The 17383-nt window shown below is 34.2% G+C and overlaps 1 protein-coding gene across 4 annotated transcripts in view; it reads left to right on the top strand.

Annotated features, from left to right (window-relative positions):
- The window catches only part of Abi3bp (ABI family member 3 binding protein), a 244480-nt gene that overhangs the window by 152301 nt on the left and 74796 nt on the right, over positions 1-17383 (top strand). The window contains exons 18-31 of one of the 4 annotated variants that reach the window (XM_033768044.1): positions 89-130; positions 2009-2089; positions 2593-2640; positions 3736-3798; positions 3915-3989; positions 4827-4874; positions 6234-6293; positions 7132-7221; positions 8645-8677; positions 9437-9514; positions 11155-11211; positions 13535-13594; positions 15268-15345; positions 16167-16250. The exons of 1 other annotated variant lie outside the window; for it this stretch is intronic. In XM_033768044.1, coding sequence (XP_033623935.1) covers positions 89-130; positions 2009-2089; positions 2593-2640; positions 3736-3798; positions 3915-3989; positions 4827-4874; positions 6234-6293; positions 7132-7221; positions 8645-8677; positions 9437-9514; positions 11155-11211; positions 13535-13594; positions 15268-15345; positions 16167-16250 — 897 coding nt within the window. Of the gene's footprint in view, positions 1-88; positions 131-288; positions 331-2008; positions 2090-2592; positions 2641-3735; positions 3799-3914; positions 3990-4826; positions 4875-6233; positions 6294-7131; positions 7222-8644; positions 8678-9436; positions 9515-11154; positions 11212-13534; positions 13595-15267; positions 15346-16166; positions 16251-17383 lie in introns of all 4 variants that reach the window. 2 more of the 4 variants (XM_033768043.1, XM_010639621.3) reach the window with 2 other exon arrangements.

Genomic DNA, 17383 nt, shown 5'->3' with positions numbered 1-17383 from the left:
AAAAAAAAAAAAAAAAAAAAGAACAGTTAATTTCTACTTTAAATGTGCTCTTCAGCCCTGCCTTTGATATTACTTGCTTTTATTGCAGCCCCAGAACCTCTGACTTTACCACCACCACAGTCAACAAAAGGTAATGAAGCTTCCTTTAATTAATGTGAAAGGATGATCTTTCTTTAATACCTTCTGTCCTCAACGTTGTACTTAGCGTTGGTTTGTTTTTAAAATATATCTTAATTGTTCTTCAGATCTTTTCAGCCCTGCCTTTGATATTACTTGCTTTTATTGCAGCCCCAGAACCTCTGACTTTACCACCACCACAGTCAACAAAAGGTAATGAAGCTTCCTTTAATTAATGTGAAAGGATGATCTTTCTTTAATACCTTCTGTCCTCAACGTTGTACTTAGCGTTGGTTTGTTTTTAAAATATATCTTAATTGTTCTTCAGATCTTTTTTCAGCTACTGTTGCCAGAGTATCTATTTTGTACCCATGCTTGTCTGAACAAAGGCTCTGAGACAGACATCTGTGCAAGCCATGCTAATTTTCACTAATACCTTCTTTATTGTCCTGCCTTATATTGGAGGAATTTGTCCTTGGCTTGTTCTAAACTGGGTTTTTTCAGTGGAGTTTCCTGAGTTCCCTAGGGAGTATTTGCATCTTTTACTTTGGGAGTTGTTTTTTCTACCTTTTCAAAATTCTAACATTTGCAGGCTTTCTTGGAAAGCACTATGATCTTTCCAGATATAAATACCCTGATGTGTCATTAGGATATCCGTTAAAAGTGAAACACGTGAACACACACATACGCTGAATCTTTAGAGAGTTTTTCTTAAAAGAGCAAAATAGATGTATTCTGGTCCAGCTTAGCCAATTTTTACCCAGATTTTCCTCTAATAAGAACTACTTATTTTATTACATTCACATCTTCCAAAAGAGAATCATGCCTGGCTTTTTTTTTTTTCCATTTCTCTTTCCAAACTGAACTGACTGGCTACATTTTTATTCACTTCATCTGAAAGCACAGGAGTCAATTTAAATAGAAAAGGTACTTGTTATATAAATAAAAGTTCATCATTTATGTGTGCTCAATCTAATAATTAAAAATTGTGTATCTTGTATTTAAATAGATTTGTCATTTCTTCCTTTATTTTTATTTCTTTTTAAAATTAATTTTGTTGGTACATTTAAGGTATATAATATAATGACATTCATCATTGGAAATTTGCACCTTTACATAATCTGTTTTGGTTCTTATTTTGTCCCCATTCCCCTGTCCTCCCTTCAACCTTTATTTCTCCTTAATGGTGGTTTATGCAGCTTTAGGACCTGGAACACTGGAAACTAAAACTTTAATGACATTAGGTTATACAGTTATTGAGTGGGTGACCTTTGTTTCCTCTCTTCCTAATTGCTGATGTCTTTATTGGCAGGGTCACATTCATGGATTTATTCATCATTGTCCACTTGTGTTAGCATACTCTGTTCTTATTTCTGCAAAAAAAAATTAAGTATTTTACCTATAGTTTATAAATCTATTTCATTTTTAAGTTGTGTCTCTTAAAGGAACTTCTGAATTCAAAGTTGTTTGTGTGTATTATTGATTTGTGGATTTTAAAAATACAAAATGAAAAACTTCTTTTGAATATTAAGCCTAATTTTCATCACTGATAGCTTCTCAAAAGACAGCCTTTCTAATGCTCCCCTTCAGCATACACCTTCAAAGGTGTATGTGAATTTAGAGACTGTCTCCTCTAAACTGTACATAATATTTCTGAGGTTTCCTGTCTCAAGTAAAAAAATAGGAGGTCTCTTGGGCAGCTTACAAACCTTGGATAAAAAAATTTAATGCCTATTTAACTGGGTAAATAACAATAAAAACTTGTAAAACACAATGAGATATCCATGATAAATCAAAAAGCTTAAGTAAGCTTGTAAGATATAAGAAATATTTATTATCAGTTTATAAAGCCACCTTCCTGAAGCATTAACTAGCAAATTTTTTTCTTCAGCTCCACCAAAGACCAAACGACCCGGTCGTCGCCCCCGCCCTAAACCTACACGTAGCCCAGAAGTGCCCAAGTCCAAACCTGGTAAATGAGACTTTCAGGGCTCCAGTTGACACAGAAAGTGGAATATGTTAGCTTTTAACTCAGTAACTACTGGCTACCTGAGCAGTTGGGTTTTAGGAACCAATAATAGTTAATTTTCATATTTGAACATCTATACTTACTTTTTATGTGCATATTACATATAGTATTATATTTCATAAAGTATATTTATTTGTAGTCATTAAATACACATAGTAGAAAGGCCCTCTATTAGGTGAGTTATTAAAATAAGGCCCTTTAAAAATCTTACATTTGATATATATTCATAGAAAATGTATGATAAAACAAGCAGGAGAAATGGAGTAAATGGGGAAAATTTTAAAGGAAAATCATATTCAGAATAACAGTATTTGAATAAGGTAGAGCATAGAGCATCCTAGACTGAGGCATGATGTTCCTTCCTCCTGATGCCACTTTCTGATTTACTTGATGTTCTTTTTTTTTTTTTTTTTTTTTTTTTTTTATTTTTTTTTTTGCTTCTATAGCTCTGGAACCAGCTACAGTATACCCGGAGTCCCTGGTACCCAGAATCGGTAATTCTACCCCTTTCAAGTGCTTTCACAGGTTGTCACTTTTGCTTTTTCCAACTCCACCCCAGGCATGACTGCATTTCTACTATTCATTACAATTCCATCCCATGCTTCCTTTCTATTTTCTGTCTGGGTCAGAAAGACCTGAAGATAGGAGAGCTCCACAGAATCTGATGTGCTCATTTAGGGAAGGTCTGTGGTCTTGGACATGACTTGCTGATTCCCCCCTGACTTTCTGTCTTGATCACATGTGTACTGGTATTAAGAAATCTATCAAGTCTTTCTCAGGGACTTCTGTGCTGATTTCAGACTGAAAGAAAATGACAATTTTTTCTTCAGTGCTATGCTGTATTTCATTGCTTTATTTATTCAGCGTGTGAGACTTTCTCTAAAAATCTGCATGAATAATGATTTCTTCAGCTTTTTTTCAGTTTTTCAGTTTCTTTGAAAAATATTTTTGGGTATACTTGGATAATCATAGGTCTTTCTTGGTCTAGGTTCCAATATAAAACTAGTTGTAGTCTTTGAAACTTGAGAATATTAAAAGTCCCAAGTTGATTTTATTTTTTTAGTACTGATGACTATAATTACTTCATTGTAACTTCTCACCATTCACAATCAATTTGTCACTGCTTTGCTTTGCAAACTTCCAACAGCAGCCATGTAATATTTGTTCACTTGTGTAACATCAAGTGTTTATGTATTATTTTCCAGATGTCCTCCTAAGCATTTTTTAACTTTCTTACTATTTTTGTATTGAAGACAACCTACCAAGAAAAGTAGCACTCAAGAACTTCATTGTTTTTGCAACGATTTACAAAGTAAAAAATGTCTTATGGCAGTATTATCATTATTCATTCAAAGATACATTGTAAGTGTTCTTTTAAAGGAAAACTTAAGTTTTTTCCTGAAGGGAAAAATTAATGATGCTTGTGTGTAGCTAAAATGAACACTTATCCTACCCTTCCAGTACAGCATGAATTAATTTTTATATATCCATTAAATTTTTACAGTGTTTTTACTTAACTTATATGTCTTTAATTTTGACAGACACAGCCAGGGGACCATTCTGCTAATTTTTCATACCTTTTTCTTTAGTACCTAAACCATCTAAGAGACCTAAAACTTCACACAGATCAGATGTACCCCAAATCAAGCCTGGTAATCATTACTTTCAATACCTTGACCTATTAGAAAAAAAACTCTGTTTAAGTAACAATCAAATTCACACTTACAATTAATCTATGGCATTAATTATAGCACCCTTTTTTCTTCAGATTCAAAGCCACCAGTTCAATTACTTCCTAAACCCCAAATCACAGCAAATCCAGATATGCCAGCAACAAAATCCAGTAAACAATTTCCAGTGCTTTAGCTTAACAAAGTTTTTTGATTTAGAAATATTATTGAAATTGTTGCTGTAGGTGTTTGCACATTATATAAAGCATAGAAACCCAAGTGCCATGATTTTGTTGATTATCTTCTCAAAATTGCTGCACTAATGTTTAATTGCTAATTAAATAAATCAATGCATGGATAAAAAATTAGTAAATGTTAGACCTCATTATCTGATAGATATGACAGATTCCTTTTTTGTTTTGGTTTTCTAGTTGTTGGTGGTGATGGTGTTTAGTGGGTTGTTTTGTTTTGTGACAAAGTTTCAGTCTGTATCCCAGACTGGTGAACTCCAAGTGATTCTCCTACCTCAGACTCATCAGTGCTGGGATTACAGGAGTGTGCTACATGCCCAGCTCCATTTTCTTAAAGCATTTTACATCTTGTATTGTGAACTTGTAATGATTAGGAGGTTTGATTTCTCTGTGTATGGAAAATATTTTAAAGTGGTTTGGCAATCACTATTAGATGGTACATACAAAAGGCTGACCCTGTGTTCTTCCTTTGTAGACTGGCTTCCTTTAAAATACCCAATTAAATATTAAACAATAATTATTAAGTGACTGGGATATTTATATAAGAATTCTGAAAACTCCAATATTTTGTAGTTAATTTTTTTGTTTTTATTTTAAAGTTCTAATTTGCTAAGACAGCATCTCTCATAATAAATAAGCCTACTGAGAAGTCAGTTTATACAATGTGGAATGAGCCAAGTTCTGTATTCTCTAAATTAAACATTAATGAGTACTCAAGAGTTACTGACTGTTCCTTTTCTGTTGGTTTAAATGATGGAGCCTTTGAGCTGGTTACATTTGAGACTGAAGCTCTGTCCTTAACTATAGGTAAGAAGGCCTTCTTGGGCTAGAATTCCCTGAGCTCGCCCTTCTCATCTCTTTCATTGTTGTCTGTCTTTTCTTATGTTGCACAACTGGTATTCAGCCTCTTTTCCATTTATTTTCAAAAAATTATTTACTATATTCATCAGAGGCCATTTTAACATCAAGTTAGGCATTCTTACATTTGCTTAGCTTCTAACACCTGAATGTTATTCTTTCCTCAGTCACCTTCAGAGACATTCATATTGCTTCATGCTATTTAAAAAGTCTCAAGTGCTGTGTCCATCTCTTCTTTTTTGACTAGAAAGTTGTGCTTGTATGTGGGTACTGTTTATAGATACACGGGGAAGCAAAGAAAAAGCTTGTTGGAGCTTATTCTCTGTGTGTTTGTTTATAAGGAGTTTGTGATGATGGCACATTATTGTCTCTGTCTTGTGAAACTTCTTTCTTCCTGAGTTCCATGCTATTCAAATGCGGTTGAACTTTTCTGTTGATAAATTTATCTTGTGACAAAGTTTCAAACAAAATAGGGATTTCATATTTCTGTTTGAAAGCAAATCAGTTATAAATATAGTTTTCACCTGTTGTTCTGAGTTCTTCCTTCTCCTCTGCCATTAATTCTTGAATATTAAATCAGCTTTGTGCTGTGACATTTAATCAGGAAGAGTCAGACTCTGTGTAAATGCTTAAAGGATATTTGATGATGAGAAATTTGAATGTTATATGTGGTCTTCTAGTTTTAATAAAAAATAAATGGAGACACTAATATCAAAGTTGTAATTCTTATTGAATTTCATATCTGTGTGTAATTATTCAGAATAGTGTAGAAATATAAAAATCCTATTTACTTAGGCAAAAACTTGCATTATTACTTCACAAACTTTTTTCTTAATCATCTCCATTCCTAACTTAAATAATTATCTCCTAAAAATTCCATTTGAAATGGAGGGATAAATAAGGAAAAATAGTAAGAAGCAACTTTACATTTATTTTGATGAAAAAGCACAAATTTACCTTTCACCATTGTTCCATAGATTCAGTAAATACACTGATTAACGACATTTTCTGATACTCCTCACAACTAATGCAGCTTTAAAAAAATTAATGAATAAAAATCCTGTCAGATAGCTATAGGTTTTAATATACTTTTTTCAGAGTAATTTCATCACAGAAAAATACTTTTTATATAACATACCTATCTTATAAGACAAATGGATGCAACATTATGGCCAGTTAGTGGACATAACAAATATTCCCAGAGTTCAGAAATGCTTTTCAAATATTATAGACTTAAGAAGATTCAACTTTAACATAAATTTTAAAAATTTCTTAGTCTTTGTCATTTACTGTATTGCTTTTCATTAGTTCCTACCACAGATATTGAACCAGTAATTCTGAGAACTGAGACTCCAGTGACAACATTAGGTAATAACATTTTATGTCTTCAAGCACCTGCATTTTCTACTCATTGTTTGTTCTGTCGCTATTTTGTAGAGTTAAAGGGTATTTTTCTTCATAAGATTTTTCTCCTCATTCTGTTATTATCCTTTCATCATTCAACTATATTCCCCATTTTAAATGTATTATGGAAGTGCTGAAAACTGGTTACTTGCTTATGAAGCTGTATTCAGCTGGTATTAAGAGTTTCCCATGTTATCCAGCTTTATTAATGTTTTACAGAGCCCATGGGTCTACTCAAGTAGTGTTTGAAGTATTAAAGCTGAATTTCAAATACAATTAGGAATGTCTGTCCCGTAAACATGAATTATAATTCTGTGGGCTTCTGACTTTCTGTTGTTTTAGGATGTGTGGGAGATTTTTATTATGCAGTAATGATTTCAGGAAATGAAATATGCTTATTTTAATAATTTTTTTGGCTTTATGTCAAACCAACTAATTTCTAAATACAATCTTCAAAAAGCAGGTGATCCAGTGTTGTGTCTTGATGTGATATTGACAAGTTGTATGCTTGAATTTCTTAGTGTCTTGACCATTTGTGATAACCTGATACCAGCAAATAGTAATAAAGTTTTCAGAACAATAAAAATTATGTGTTTGTCATTCTCAAAAGAACTGTCAGTAGAGCCCCCCAAAAGTCTTTATGTACATGCAGATGACCAGATGGAAATTTCAATCCAAAATGACATATTTTTGTTAAGTCTCATGAAAAAGTCGGCAAAATTTTGAAAACCTAACATCACATGTAACTCTTTCTTTAGCTTCTAGTGTTCTGAAACTACAATAATCAGTTTCCTTTCTTTAGCTCCAAAAATAACACAACGAGCAAGAACTCGTCGTCCGCGGCCCAAACATAAAAGCACATTAAACCCAAAGATACCTCAGACTAAACCAGGTAAATATTATGTTGTTTATATTGTGATGGAAGTTGAATAAGCCATTTAATAACTCATATGATCTTTAAGGGTGAAGGCCCAAGGCAGGGATGGAGAATGTTTTAGCACTTTCAATGATACAAACATCCCACTGCAGTACATGTGTCAGAGGTTCACCAGCACTGGCCAAAGACTTTAACACTCTCATGTTGTTTGCAGGAGGATTTCCTTGTTATCTGAGCATTTTATTTATTTTACTGACATTCAGCTACATTTTGCTTTTCAGAAAACTTATCTAGTTAGATATCTAGTTAACAAATTTAATTCAAGTGGTCGTGACTTTTTATTAGATACTACATTAGAGATAAATTACTTAAGAAAGAAAGCTATTCTTGGAGACTTCATGAATAGATGTTGGCAAAAGCAAATATTTACATATTGTTTTACCAACTGTTAAGCATATAGTTAATGCTTAGTGAAGCAAAAATTCCATGGGCTGACATATGTAATGTGGACCTTGAAATCTGAAGAGTTTGTAGATTTGTTACCAGTATGAGCAGAAATTGTATAAACAAAGAGGAAGGTGCTATGTGTGTAGGTGACAGTATGCTGCAAATTATAAGTTCAACCTGGTTGTGAGGAAGGTAATGTTTGATCGGCTCAGCAGGGATGCTTTTAGAAAGCCCAGGTGGAGGACCTTGAATGCCTGCCTTTAATGATTGCATTTGAGCCACAACATGCACTCCTGTTGTTCAGAGTCTGGTCTTTTCCGTCCTGATAGCAGGCAAATGCACTAACAAGTTCTGTGGACTAAGTGACCTCTGTATTTACCTCTTTGTAGACCTTCTTTAGACCAAGATATCATTCTTTTTCCAAAGTGGACTCTCAACAACAACAACAACAAAAGCATTGTTTATTTTGGTTATTCACCATTATGTCTGCTGAAATATATCAACAATTGCACTTATCATGACCTAGGCTTTGTTCTCCATTCTGTAGTGTTGTATTTTATACTTTCATGTTCTTTGCTCATAATTGTCAAACATGATGTTATTAGGCGCCTAAAGAGTTTTCTGAGCAGGATTTTCTATTGTACTATCAGATCATATTTTTAAAAAGTAAAAGTTGTAGCTAACCATGTAAAAATTTTAGAGATATAAGCACGTTTTTTAAATAAATATCTATGCATTCTCACTTAAAAACTTTGAAGGGCTGAGGATGTAGCTCTGTGGTAGAGCATTTACCTAGCATACATGAGGACACGGGTGCAAACCCTGGTGCCAAGAAAAAAGAAAGAAAGAAGAAAAAGACTTTTATATTTTGCTTTCTGGCTATAGAAACAATACTAGACTACCAAAGTTCATTTTTAAGAAAATTTGATGGATTTTCTCACGTGTTTGACATTTTCTTTTAAAAATTGCTCATGGTCATTTCTTACACCAGATTTTGGACCTGTTACTCCTGGACCACCTTTAGGTAATGAATCTCTATGTCCTTTAACACGTACTTGTTTTTATTCATTGTCAAGCTTTCCTGTGATTCTGAGTAGGTGATTGTGCCATCCTCCGTTCTCATCCTATTACACAATTCATTTTAAAATATTCTTCCTTTTTATAAAAATGTGCCTGGACCTAACTCAATACAGCTATATCCCAGTTTGAGATTGTGTCATGTCAATCTGAGTCCCTAAACAGTACTGTTAGAGCCAAAATCCAAGTATGTGTTCTCATATGCCTCTCATTTAGACTGCAAATTCAATGCCAGTTATACCATGCAATTTCTTCAAGCGGTTAATTTCATATATTTCAAGTTCTTGATAATCACTTTGGCTTTTCTGATGTTTTAGTGAATTTCATAGACTTATTCTAGCAAATAACCAAGTGAAAATTGTGCCCAGGCCTAGTCATTTTAAAATATAGGTGAATACTATAAAGTTGGTTTGAATTATTCTCACATCATTAGAGTTTGTAACCAGTTTTGAGTTAGGAAAACTTTTAAGAAAATAATGATAGTCCCTAAGTTTCTTAAACATAATCATATGTGTAATTTTAGTCCCTGGAGAACTGTCACTTATCAGTATCATTATACTAAAGAGAGCATTTTAAACTAAATGACAAAGTTTTCTCAACTCAAACTCTAACAAGTTGTAGAAAACTTGGAACCATATCATAGTCCTCCTAGTTACTGTTTATGGAGTCACCAGCACCATATTAACCCTAAATTTTCTTCCTTCAGCTCCAACAAAAAGAACCCACCATCCACATCCCATACCTAAACCCACGCACCATCCAGAAGTACTTCAGACAATACTGGGTAAATATGTGCTATCCACTTTAAAGAATCTGTTCAGTCTGTCCGAGTTGGAACCCTAAATTCATGACCACAAAATTCATTAGGACATATATTTCACATGGGGGAAATGTGCCCCATATATTTCCTGGAAGTAAAAGCTGCTCATTAGTGAAGAGAACATGAGATGGCCAAGGGATTCATGTTTCCTTCGGTGGAAACTTCTCTCTATCAATAGCCATGTTATTCACTTTTCTTACTATTAAATTCCATCTCTGTCTTAAAGTAAAGGTGCTCAGAGTAGTATTGAAGCAATTTAATCAGTTCAAGTTAATTACTTTTAAAGTCTTTTCTAATTCCCCAAACTATATGAGCCTATGTATCAGAAACTGGAGGTATGTTTTATTTACCAAATAGTTTATACTGCAATAGTAAATAAAAGCTGTTGTTGCATAAACAGACAGAAATATAAGGCAGCATGTTCATGCAAATATAAAATAATTTCTTTAATGGTATGATGCTACATGCTAGGAACATGGTGAATATTTAGAAGGGAAATATATCCAGGATAATTGGGAAGTAATCAATGTACAATATGAATAAATGGAGGGATTAAGGAACAAAGGCTGAGAAAAAAGCAGCGTATTGAAGGTGACTCCCCAGACAAGAGGGTAACTTACTTATGTGCTCCTGTTTAATGGCCCCATAGGAAGAATAAAAGGGGTCTTGGAGCCTAAATTTGATTCACTATGCTTTAGTGTTTCTACTTCTGAGCGGAACATGATTTTTCTGTCCTTTTAACTGAAAATATCCAGCCCAATGCTGACAAAAACTGAGAGGTTGCTCTTCTTGTTAGGTAGGGATGTATTCTCAAAGAACTTAAAGGGTATAGTCTCAGCTGCCTTTTGACAGTTACTATATGTGATGGAAATATCCTAGTATGACACCCAACAATTCCTTCCTTTTAGTGTTAATGCCTTTTTATAATTCATAATCTTCATTCATATTCTCTCTCTCTCTCTCTCTCTCTCTCTCTCTCTGCTAGCATGGCAGACACATAATGGTGTGGCAGCCTATCACCTGTTGCTTTTTCTGTTAGTTAGAGGTAAATCACAGGTTCAGCACAAAGTCAAGTGGTGGGGTGGGGTTAATTACACAAAGGTGTTAATACCAGGGAAAAGAATTATTGGTACTCACCATAGTCTGTCTATTAGACTACATTTATGTTCAAATACCTTCACTGTTTATTGCATTTGCCATCTTGATTACTGCCAATAGTTGATTTTTTGGTTTTGGCTTGTACAAAAGTGCTAATGTCTTTGTCACAATCTTTGTCACATAATAATGAAACAGATTTTCATTATTAGAATGCAGAATTGTTCATGCTAGATCAAATCAAATAATTAACCAACCATGAGATTTTAGAGTGGCCCCAAGGACATGCTCAGTGGTCTAAGTCTATGACTGATCATATTCTGAATAAAATGCGTACCTGATCAGTTTGGTGATATAGTCAAATGAATAAGTACATTTACTTTCTCTGCAGTTATGAATATTAAAAATAAACTTTGAAGTCTTATAAACCTTATTTTCACTAGTAGGATTTATTTTCTGAAACTCCAAGCACTCACAAGATGTCTTTGGTTTTTATTACTTCTGATCAGTTCCTGCCACAATTGCCGAACCAGTTATTCTTAGAACCAAGGCTCCAGGAACACTAGGTAATGATATGTGTGCATTAGCATCTGCATTTCCTACCATTTCATCAGCATCATACCATGCTTCTTACACTTCACAAGGCTTCTGTGTCATCCCCTGCTGTTCAATTCATATGTTAAAATAATATTTTATTTTTAGTGATCCAAGCATGAACTTACTTTTTCATCTGCAATATAATGTCTTTGAATTTGTGGTGTCTGCTCCCATGTGACATTTTAATCATCACATTATTTGTTACTGAGTTTCAAACAATCAGTTGTGGGGGTAGGGTGTCTATGCCTCATCTAGGGTAAGTAATTGGCACAGCTATTACAGTGTAGCAGTTATTTTGCAGATCTAAATTGCTATATTTGTACCATCTGCTCGGTTTTGTTTTACCGTTTTAGATAATGACAAAGTTTTATTTAAGGAAGAGTAAAGCAGAAAATATTCCTTGGGCTGCTGAATTTAAATTATAAGTATCACCATTAGTATGAAATCTCTCTACATGCCTGCACACATCCAATAATTCAGCAAGATTTTGGAACTTTTCAATGTTCAGAAATCCCTGTGAGAATAGGTTTGAAATATTCTTGCTATATCAACTCAGGTTCTCTGATTTTTGTTTTTTAGAAAATGCAAATAATTTGCAGATCACTTACAAAATAGGGGAAAATATTTCAAGTGAAAAAAAATTTTCTGAGACTCAAGAAATTAGAACAAGTATAGGAAGCCACAGTATCTGAAATCCAAAACACTATTAACCTGAGGTTTCTTCCTTTAGCTCCCAAAATGCCTCAAAAAGCACACTGTCCACATCACAAACCTAAAAACACTTAGAGTACTGAAACACTTCAAACAGAACCAGGTAAATGTGTGGGACCTGGTTTAGGAATCTCAGTAGCACATCCTAGGGGCTCACAGAAAGTACAGTAGCAAGTCAGGAGCAGTGGCTGGTTTCATATTGGACCAGATAATCAGAAAGAGGGCAGGGGAGATGGAGTGGTACCCAATTTCCATATTCTCTATGAATTAAATATTCTCTCCAATATTAATTTAATTTACTGCTCACTCAATTCTATTCACCCCTTAAATACTGGATATTGTGTGGTAAACTGAAACAACTAGAGCATGTAGGTGTCTTTGTAACAATGGGAAATTATTTCTTGGTAATTCTAGTCATGTGAGTCCTAGTAAGTATCCAGATTAGGCACTGGTAAATGTATTCTGTAACAGTGACCAAAAGTAGGTATTTCAGGCTTTGTCAGCTGTAAAGTCTCTGTTGCACATTCTTCTTTGGGTTATTTTTATTTTTTCCAAGTATTTACAAATAGAAAAAATAATAGAAGGAATCCTTCTGGAGTGGAGGTAATCTGAAAGCTTAGAATGGCAGGAAATGTATGAGAGAGTTAGAGGAGGTGGCATTTCATTCACCAGTGGAAGCTTTCAGGCTTCTAGGTATTGATTAGAACATTTTAGTGAAGGTGCTGTAGCTAAATAGCCGCAGGACTAGATGAGAAGTTTGAATGTTGAAATAATTAGGAGTTTGGGTTACATCTAAGAATCCATACACAGTCAGGATTTCTCAGGGTATTGGACAGAGAGATGCCCTCTTATCCTGCTCACTTAAGTAAGGGCTAGCGGCCCTTTCCAGAGATGAGTTTTTGGTAAGATGAGCATGATCCATTTAGTACCTTTGTTCATTATAATGACGTACTTGACAGAAGCTACTTAGAAGGAAGAGGTTTATCTAGCTCATGGAATTGAAGGTTCACAATCCAAATGGCATAGTATGGTTTCTGTGGTGAGGGGTGCTCCTTGGCTGCATTACTTCATGGCACAGATAGCAGTGGCAAGTACATGTGCAGGAGCAAGTGATTATATCTCAAACCAGAGGCAGAGTGTGTGAAAGGAGCCAATGTTGCTTCTTTTATAATACTCCTCTCTCAAGGACTCAAGGGATTGCACAAGAACATCCAGGGTGTAGTACAAACTATCTCTCACCTCCGATGACCTAAAGACTTCCAAAGGTCCCACCATTTCTTAACAGCATCACCTCACAGAGCATAACTTTAATCACAGTGGACCCCTACAGGACTACACCATAGCGGTTTGTATTAGTTAGATTTCCAGTCATCAAAGGTAAAAAAAGTTTACATGGATATTATTGTTACAGAGTTAATGACAATCCCTCTCAAGGGATGACCATCTACAGACAATGGTGCTGTGTTCCCTCAGTTCAGGTTACAAACCGCATTTGTTTTGTGCTAGAATTCTTTGCAAGTGAATGTTCTGAGTTTTGATGAATTTTAATGTTTTTTGGTTTGATTTGTTATTTTTGACCAGTTCCTACTGCAGTCCTTGAACAAGTTACTCCTGTAAAAGAGGCTCCAGAAGCAGCAATTGGTAATGCCACTTGCCTACCTCCAGCAAACATTTTCTCTACTACTGTCAAACTTATTCTCTGCTGCCATCTAATTTATTTTTCATTTTATGAGAGTTGAACATACAAACAGAGCATATTGCCTCTTGTTTGTAAAAGAGGCATGCATCAATCTAGTTTGTGATATCATCTGCATTGTAACTTAAATTTTTTTCATATTACTTTATGTTGTTGGTTTAACCAGAATTAATTATTAGAGTAAAATTAATATATCCTTAGGAGTATCTGACTATGATATATGCAAAATAAGCTACTACAATAGGAAAGTTTCTCTGCTCATCCTTTTTAATCTAGATTTTTCTTCTTTGTTAACATTTGGGTAGTGGATTTTAGTGAATTAAATAACTGATATTTATGATACAGCTCAATAGATTTAAATAACAAACCACATCATAATGTGCAACTGGCTCCCCCTCCCTCTCCACCATAGTTTAGATGACTCTCAAGCTTTCTAATCAGGTCAAAGAACTCCAGGAGAATATGACTTATAGAAAATATCAATCTGGGCCATGGATTTAGCTCAGTGATGCCACTACCTGCTTTGCAAACACAAGGTCCCAAGTTCAATCCCTGGTACAAAAAAAAAAAAAGAAAAAGAAAATTCCAATCTTGACCAATCTTGACTTTCTGAATTAATAACTTTATTTTGTAGGGCAGTTTTGCCCCAAAGTGTTTTCAATAACAAAAGTAGATGCACTAACATATTAGGGATAAAACATTTGCACTATAAAAATACATTTCTTGAAACTCAAGAAAATTTGTTAGGGTTTGGAAAACTTGCAGATCGTTCAAACTCTATAATCTGCAGAACCAGAAGCTTGAAAATAACTAAAAGTTATTTTTTCTTTTTACTTTGAAAAAATGTCCCAAAGGACACAAACATAAATTTACAAACACTCAAAGTCCAGATGTACCTTAGAGCGCACCAATAAATACAGCATCTTTGGTTAAGGACCTGGTAGCCAGACATTGGTGAAAAATCTAACATTCCTCCTAGTGATGGAATCCTGAGGGTCTATTATGTGCTCGTATTTGGAAAGGAGTTTATGATTTAAAAGGATGTGTACAATCTTTCCTCTAACAAGAGGTGGTAGGAAAGATGTTTTGCTACTCAGTCAGCCAGGTTGTTGAATAATTTTTAGTCATTTTTGCTGTTTGGATATTTTAAAACTTTTTCTGCAAACATAAGTTGATAATTCTAGTATATGCCATCTTTATTTAGAGTCTGAACAAATGTAAGTTAGTATTTCATTTGCTTCTTGAGAAAGGTTAGAAACACATTTAAGTACACATGTAAAAATGTCCTGGTTAAAGTCTTTCATATTGGATTTAGATGACCAAGCATTGTAATTAGAGACAAGTGTTTGCATGTAGTAATGCTAAATGAGACCAAAGATGATGATGAGCTTATGAGATGGAATACCTAACTATACACCCTCTCTATATTAATACATATATATCTCCTAAATTTATATATATACGTATTATTATTATTACTATTATTATTATTATTTGAGGCAATATTTCACTGGCATAGTTCATTTTGACGTGAATGTTATTGCTCCATCTATTTATCATCTATATATATAGGTATGTTTTTAAAAAACTCCAAAACTCTTTTATTTTGTTACTTCAGTTCCTGGTACAGATGCTGAACCTGTTACAGAACTTGAACCTGTTACTTTTAGAACTGAGACCTCTGAGGTGACATTAGGTAACAAGCCTGTGCTCCTTGACAAATGCTTTTGCTGCTCATTGTATTTCAGTCTCTGTCCTTATTACATGTCTTTTCCTCCTGTCGAGATGATTTCTATCATCCACTGCTGCCATTTAATTACTTTTGTCATCTGAAAAGTTTGAAGTATCTTAAAAGCAAGTTTTTTTTTTTTAATAAGAGACAGGGCCACGAATTTAGTTCAAGAATTAAATGGCCAGGTAGTATGTTTGAAATTGTTCAGCTACCTTGCACTTCATGTAGCAGTTTTCTGTGTTACAGCTGAGTTTAAAACAAATTAGGACCTATTTCTTACCTAGGGTGATCAGCAGTGAAGCTCCTCTTACGCTCCTTTATACATCTATGTTTCTATATCTTTTTTAAAAAACCATTTGCATAGTATTTTTGCTTCTTACTTGGTGCTCTAAGTATTGGTATATTTTATTACTAATTTAACAATTAGGAAATTACCCAAATCTGAAATCTTAAATTATAAGCCTCCTTCTTAGCATGAGCCAAATTTCATCTCTCCTTTCATTCACTACTCTCAATTTTTTACCAAGCAAGAAAGTTCTAAATTCTATTTCTCAAAATAGCTACTAATCTTCACGTCTTGAGTGAATATGTAAACTGTTTACATGAGCATTAATACCAAGAGAAGTATTAATGATAAAAAGACACATTGGAATAAAAAGAGTGAAGAAGAAAAACTAAAATAAAAATTTCCTAGAACTCTAGAAAATTTGAAAAGTTTTAGAGAAACCTCTCCTCACTATCCAGAGGCACAAGACCTAGAATAAAAAAGTCTTTTCTTTCTTCAGCTACCAAAATAACAAAAAGAACCCGTCGTCCACGACCCAGACCTAAAACCACACCAAGACCTCAAGCACCTCAGACCAAGCTGGGTAAATTTGTAATTACTTGGGATAAGAGTGAATGTTGCCAGTCTGCCTTAATGAGAACCCAAAGCAGTGTCAGTCATGGGTGGTTACAGTTCTTATTCTCCCTGAATGTGGGAACATGCACATCATCTGCTCTGCCTGCCTTTAAGGAGAACATGACTGGGGAGCCAGCTGGTGCCATAAAACTTTATTCTTACTATGTGAGACTTTTCTTTGAAACTACATATCTAGTACATTTCTTAAGATCAAATTATATCCAAATCTTAAATTGAAAGTTCTTTAGCAGAGTCAGTTTAAATTATAAGTTCTTTGCATATTCCCAGACCACTTTGGCAACTACGGGTGATATGCCAACTGTGGATTTGTTTTATTTATAAAACAGTGGAATTGAGGATGTGCTTAAAACAAGCATAAGGTAACAATCTAGCAAAGGAAAAGATCGAGGTTGGCTGAATTTGGACCTTGGAACTTCTGAAGGATTAGGATCAATGGAGATAAAAATGAACCAAATCAGGAGGACTGGATGTCTGTGGTAGTCAGAATATGGTGGTTAATGGTATATTTGGAAGTATCCATCAAGCCAGTTGAAAAAGGATTTCTTAATTTGATTCAGAGACTTAGAAGATGATACAGAGACAGCTGTAGCCTTTGAATTCTACTTTTGCTGGGCTTGGGGCAGACAGATGCTCTTCTGGGTTTTATAGCCTAGTGACCACTTTTATCCTGCTCTCTTATGAGCCATGATTTTACCAACAGCCTCAGACTCTTTCTATAAATGAGTTCTTGGCAAGATCAACACAGGTCACTTTGATGAATAATTTTTATATTTGTTTCAAATGAATAAACTGCCTACTGCATTTATGTTTACTTAAATATAGTTCTGGTATATTCTTCTTCCATACAAGAACAAGGCAATTATGTTTTCAAACATAATTTAATTATATATTAAGCAAATGTATTAAAATACTTGCCAGTGCAGAGTTTTCCATATCCATTAGAATTTATTAGTTAAAAACTTAGGAGAGTTTTATGTTTACTTAAGGTAATTCAAAGCTAAGCCTAAGACCAACCATGACTAAAATTTGGCCAAACCTTCAAAGAATAAATAGATACTCTTTTCCTTAGTTGAAGAGTTA

The sequence above is a fragment of the Fukomys damarensis genome, unplaced genomic scaffold (assembly GCF_012274545.1).
Source record: "Fukomys damarensis isolate Sample0158 unplaced genomic scaffold, DMR_v1.0_HiC HiC_scaffold_24, whole genome shotgun sequence".
Taxonomy (NCBI): domain Eukaryota; kingdom Metazoa; phylum Chordata; class Mammalia; order Rodentia; family Bathyergidae; genus Fukomys; species Fukomys damarensis.
This window is presented reverse-complemented; position numbering and strand designations above follow the sequence as displayed.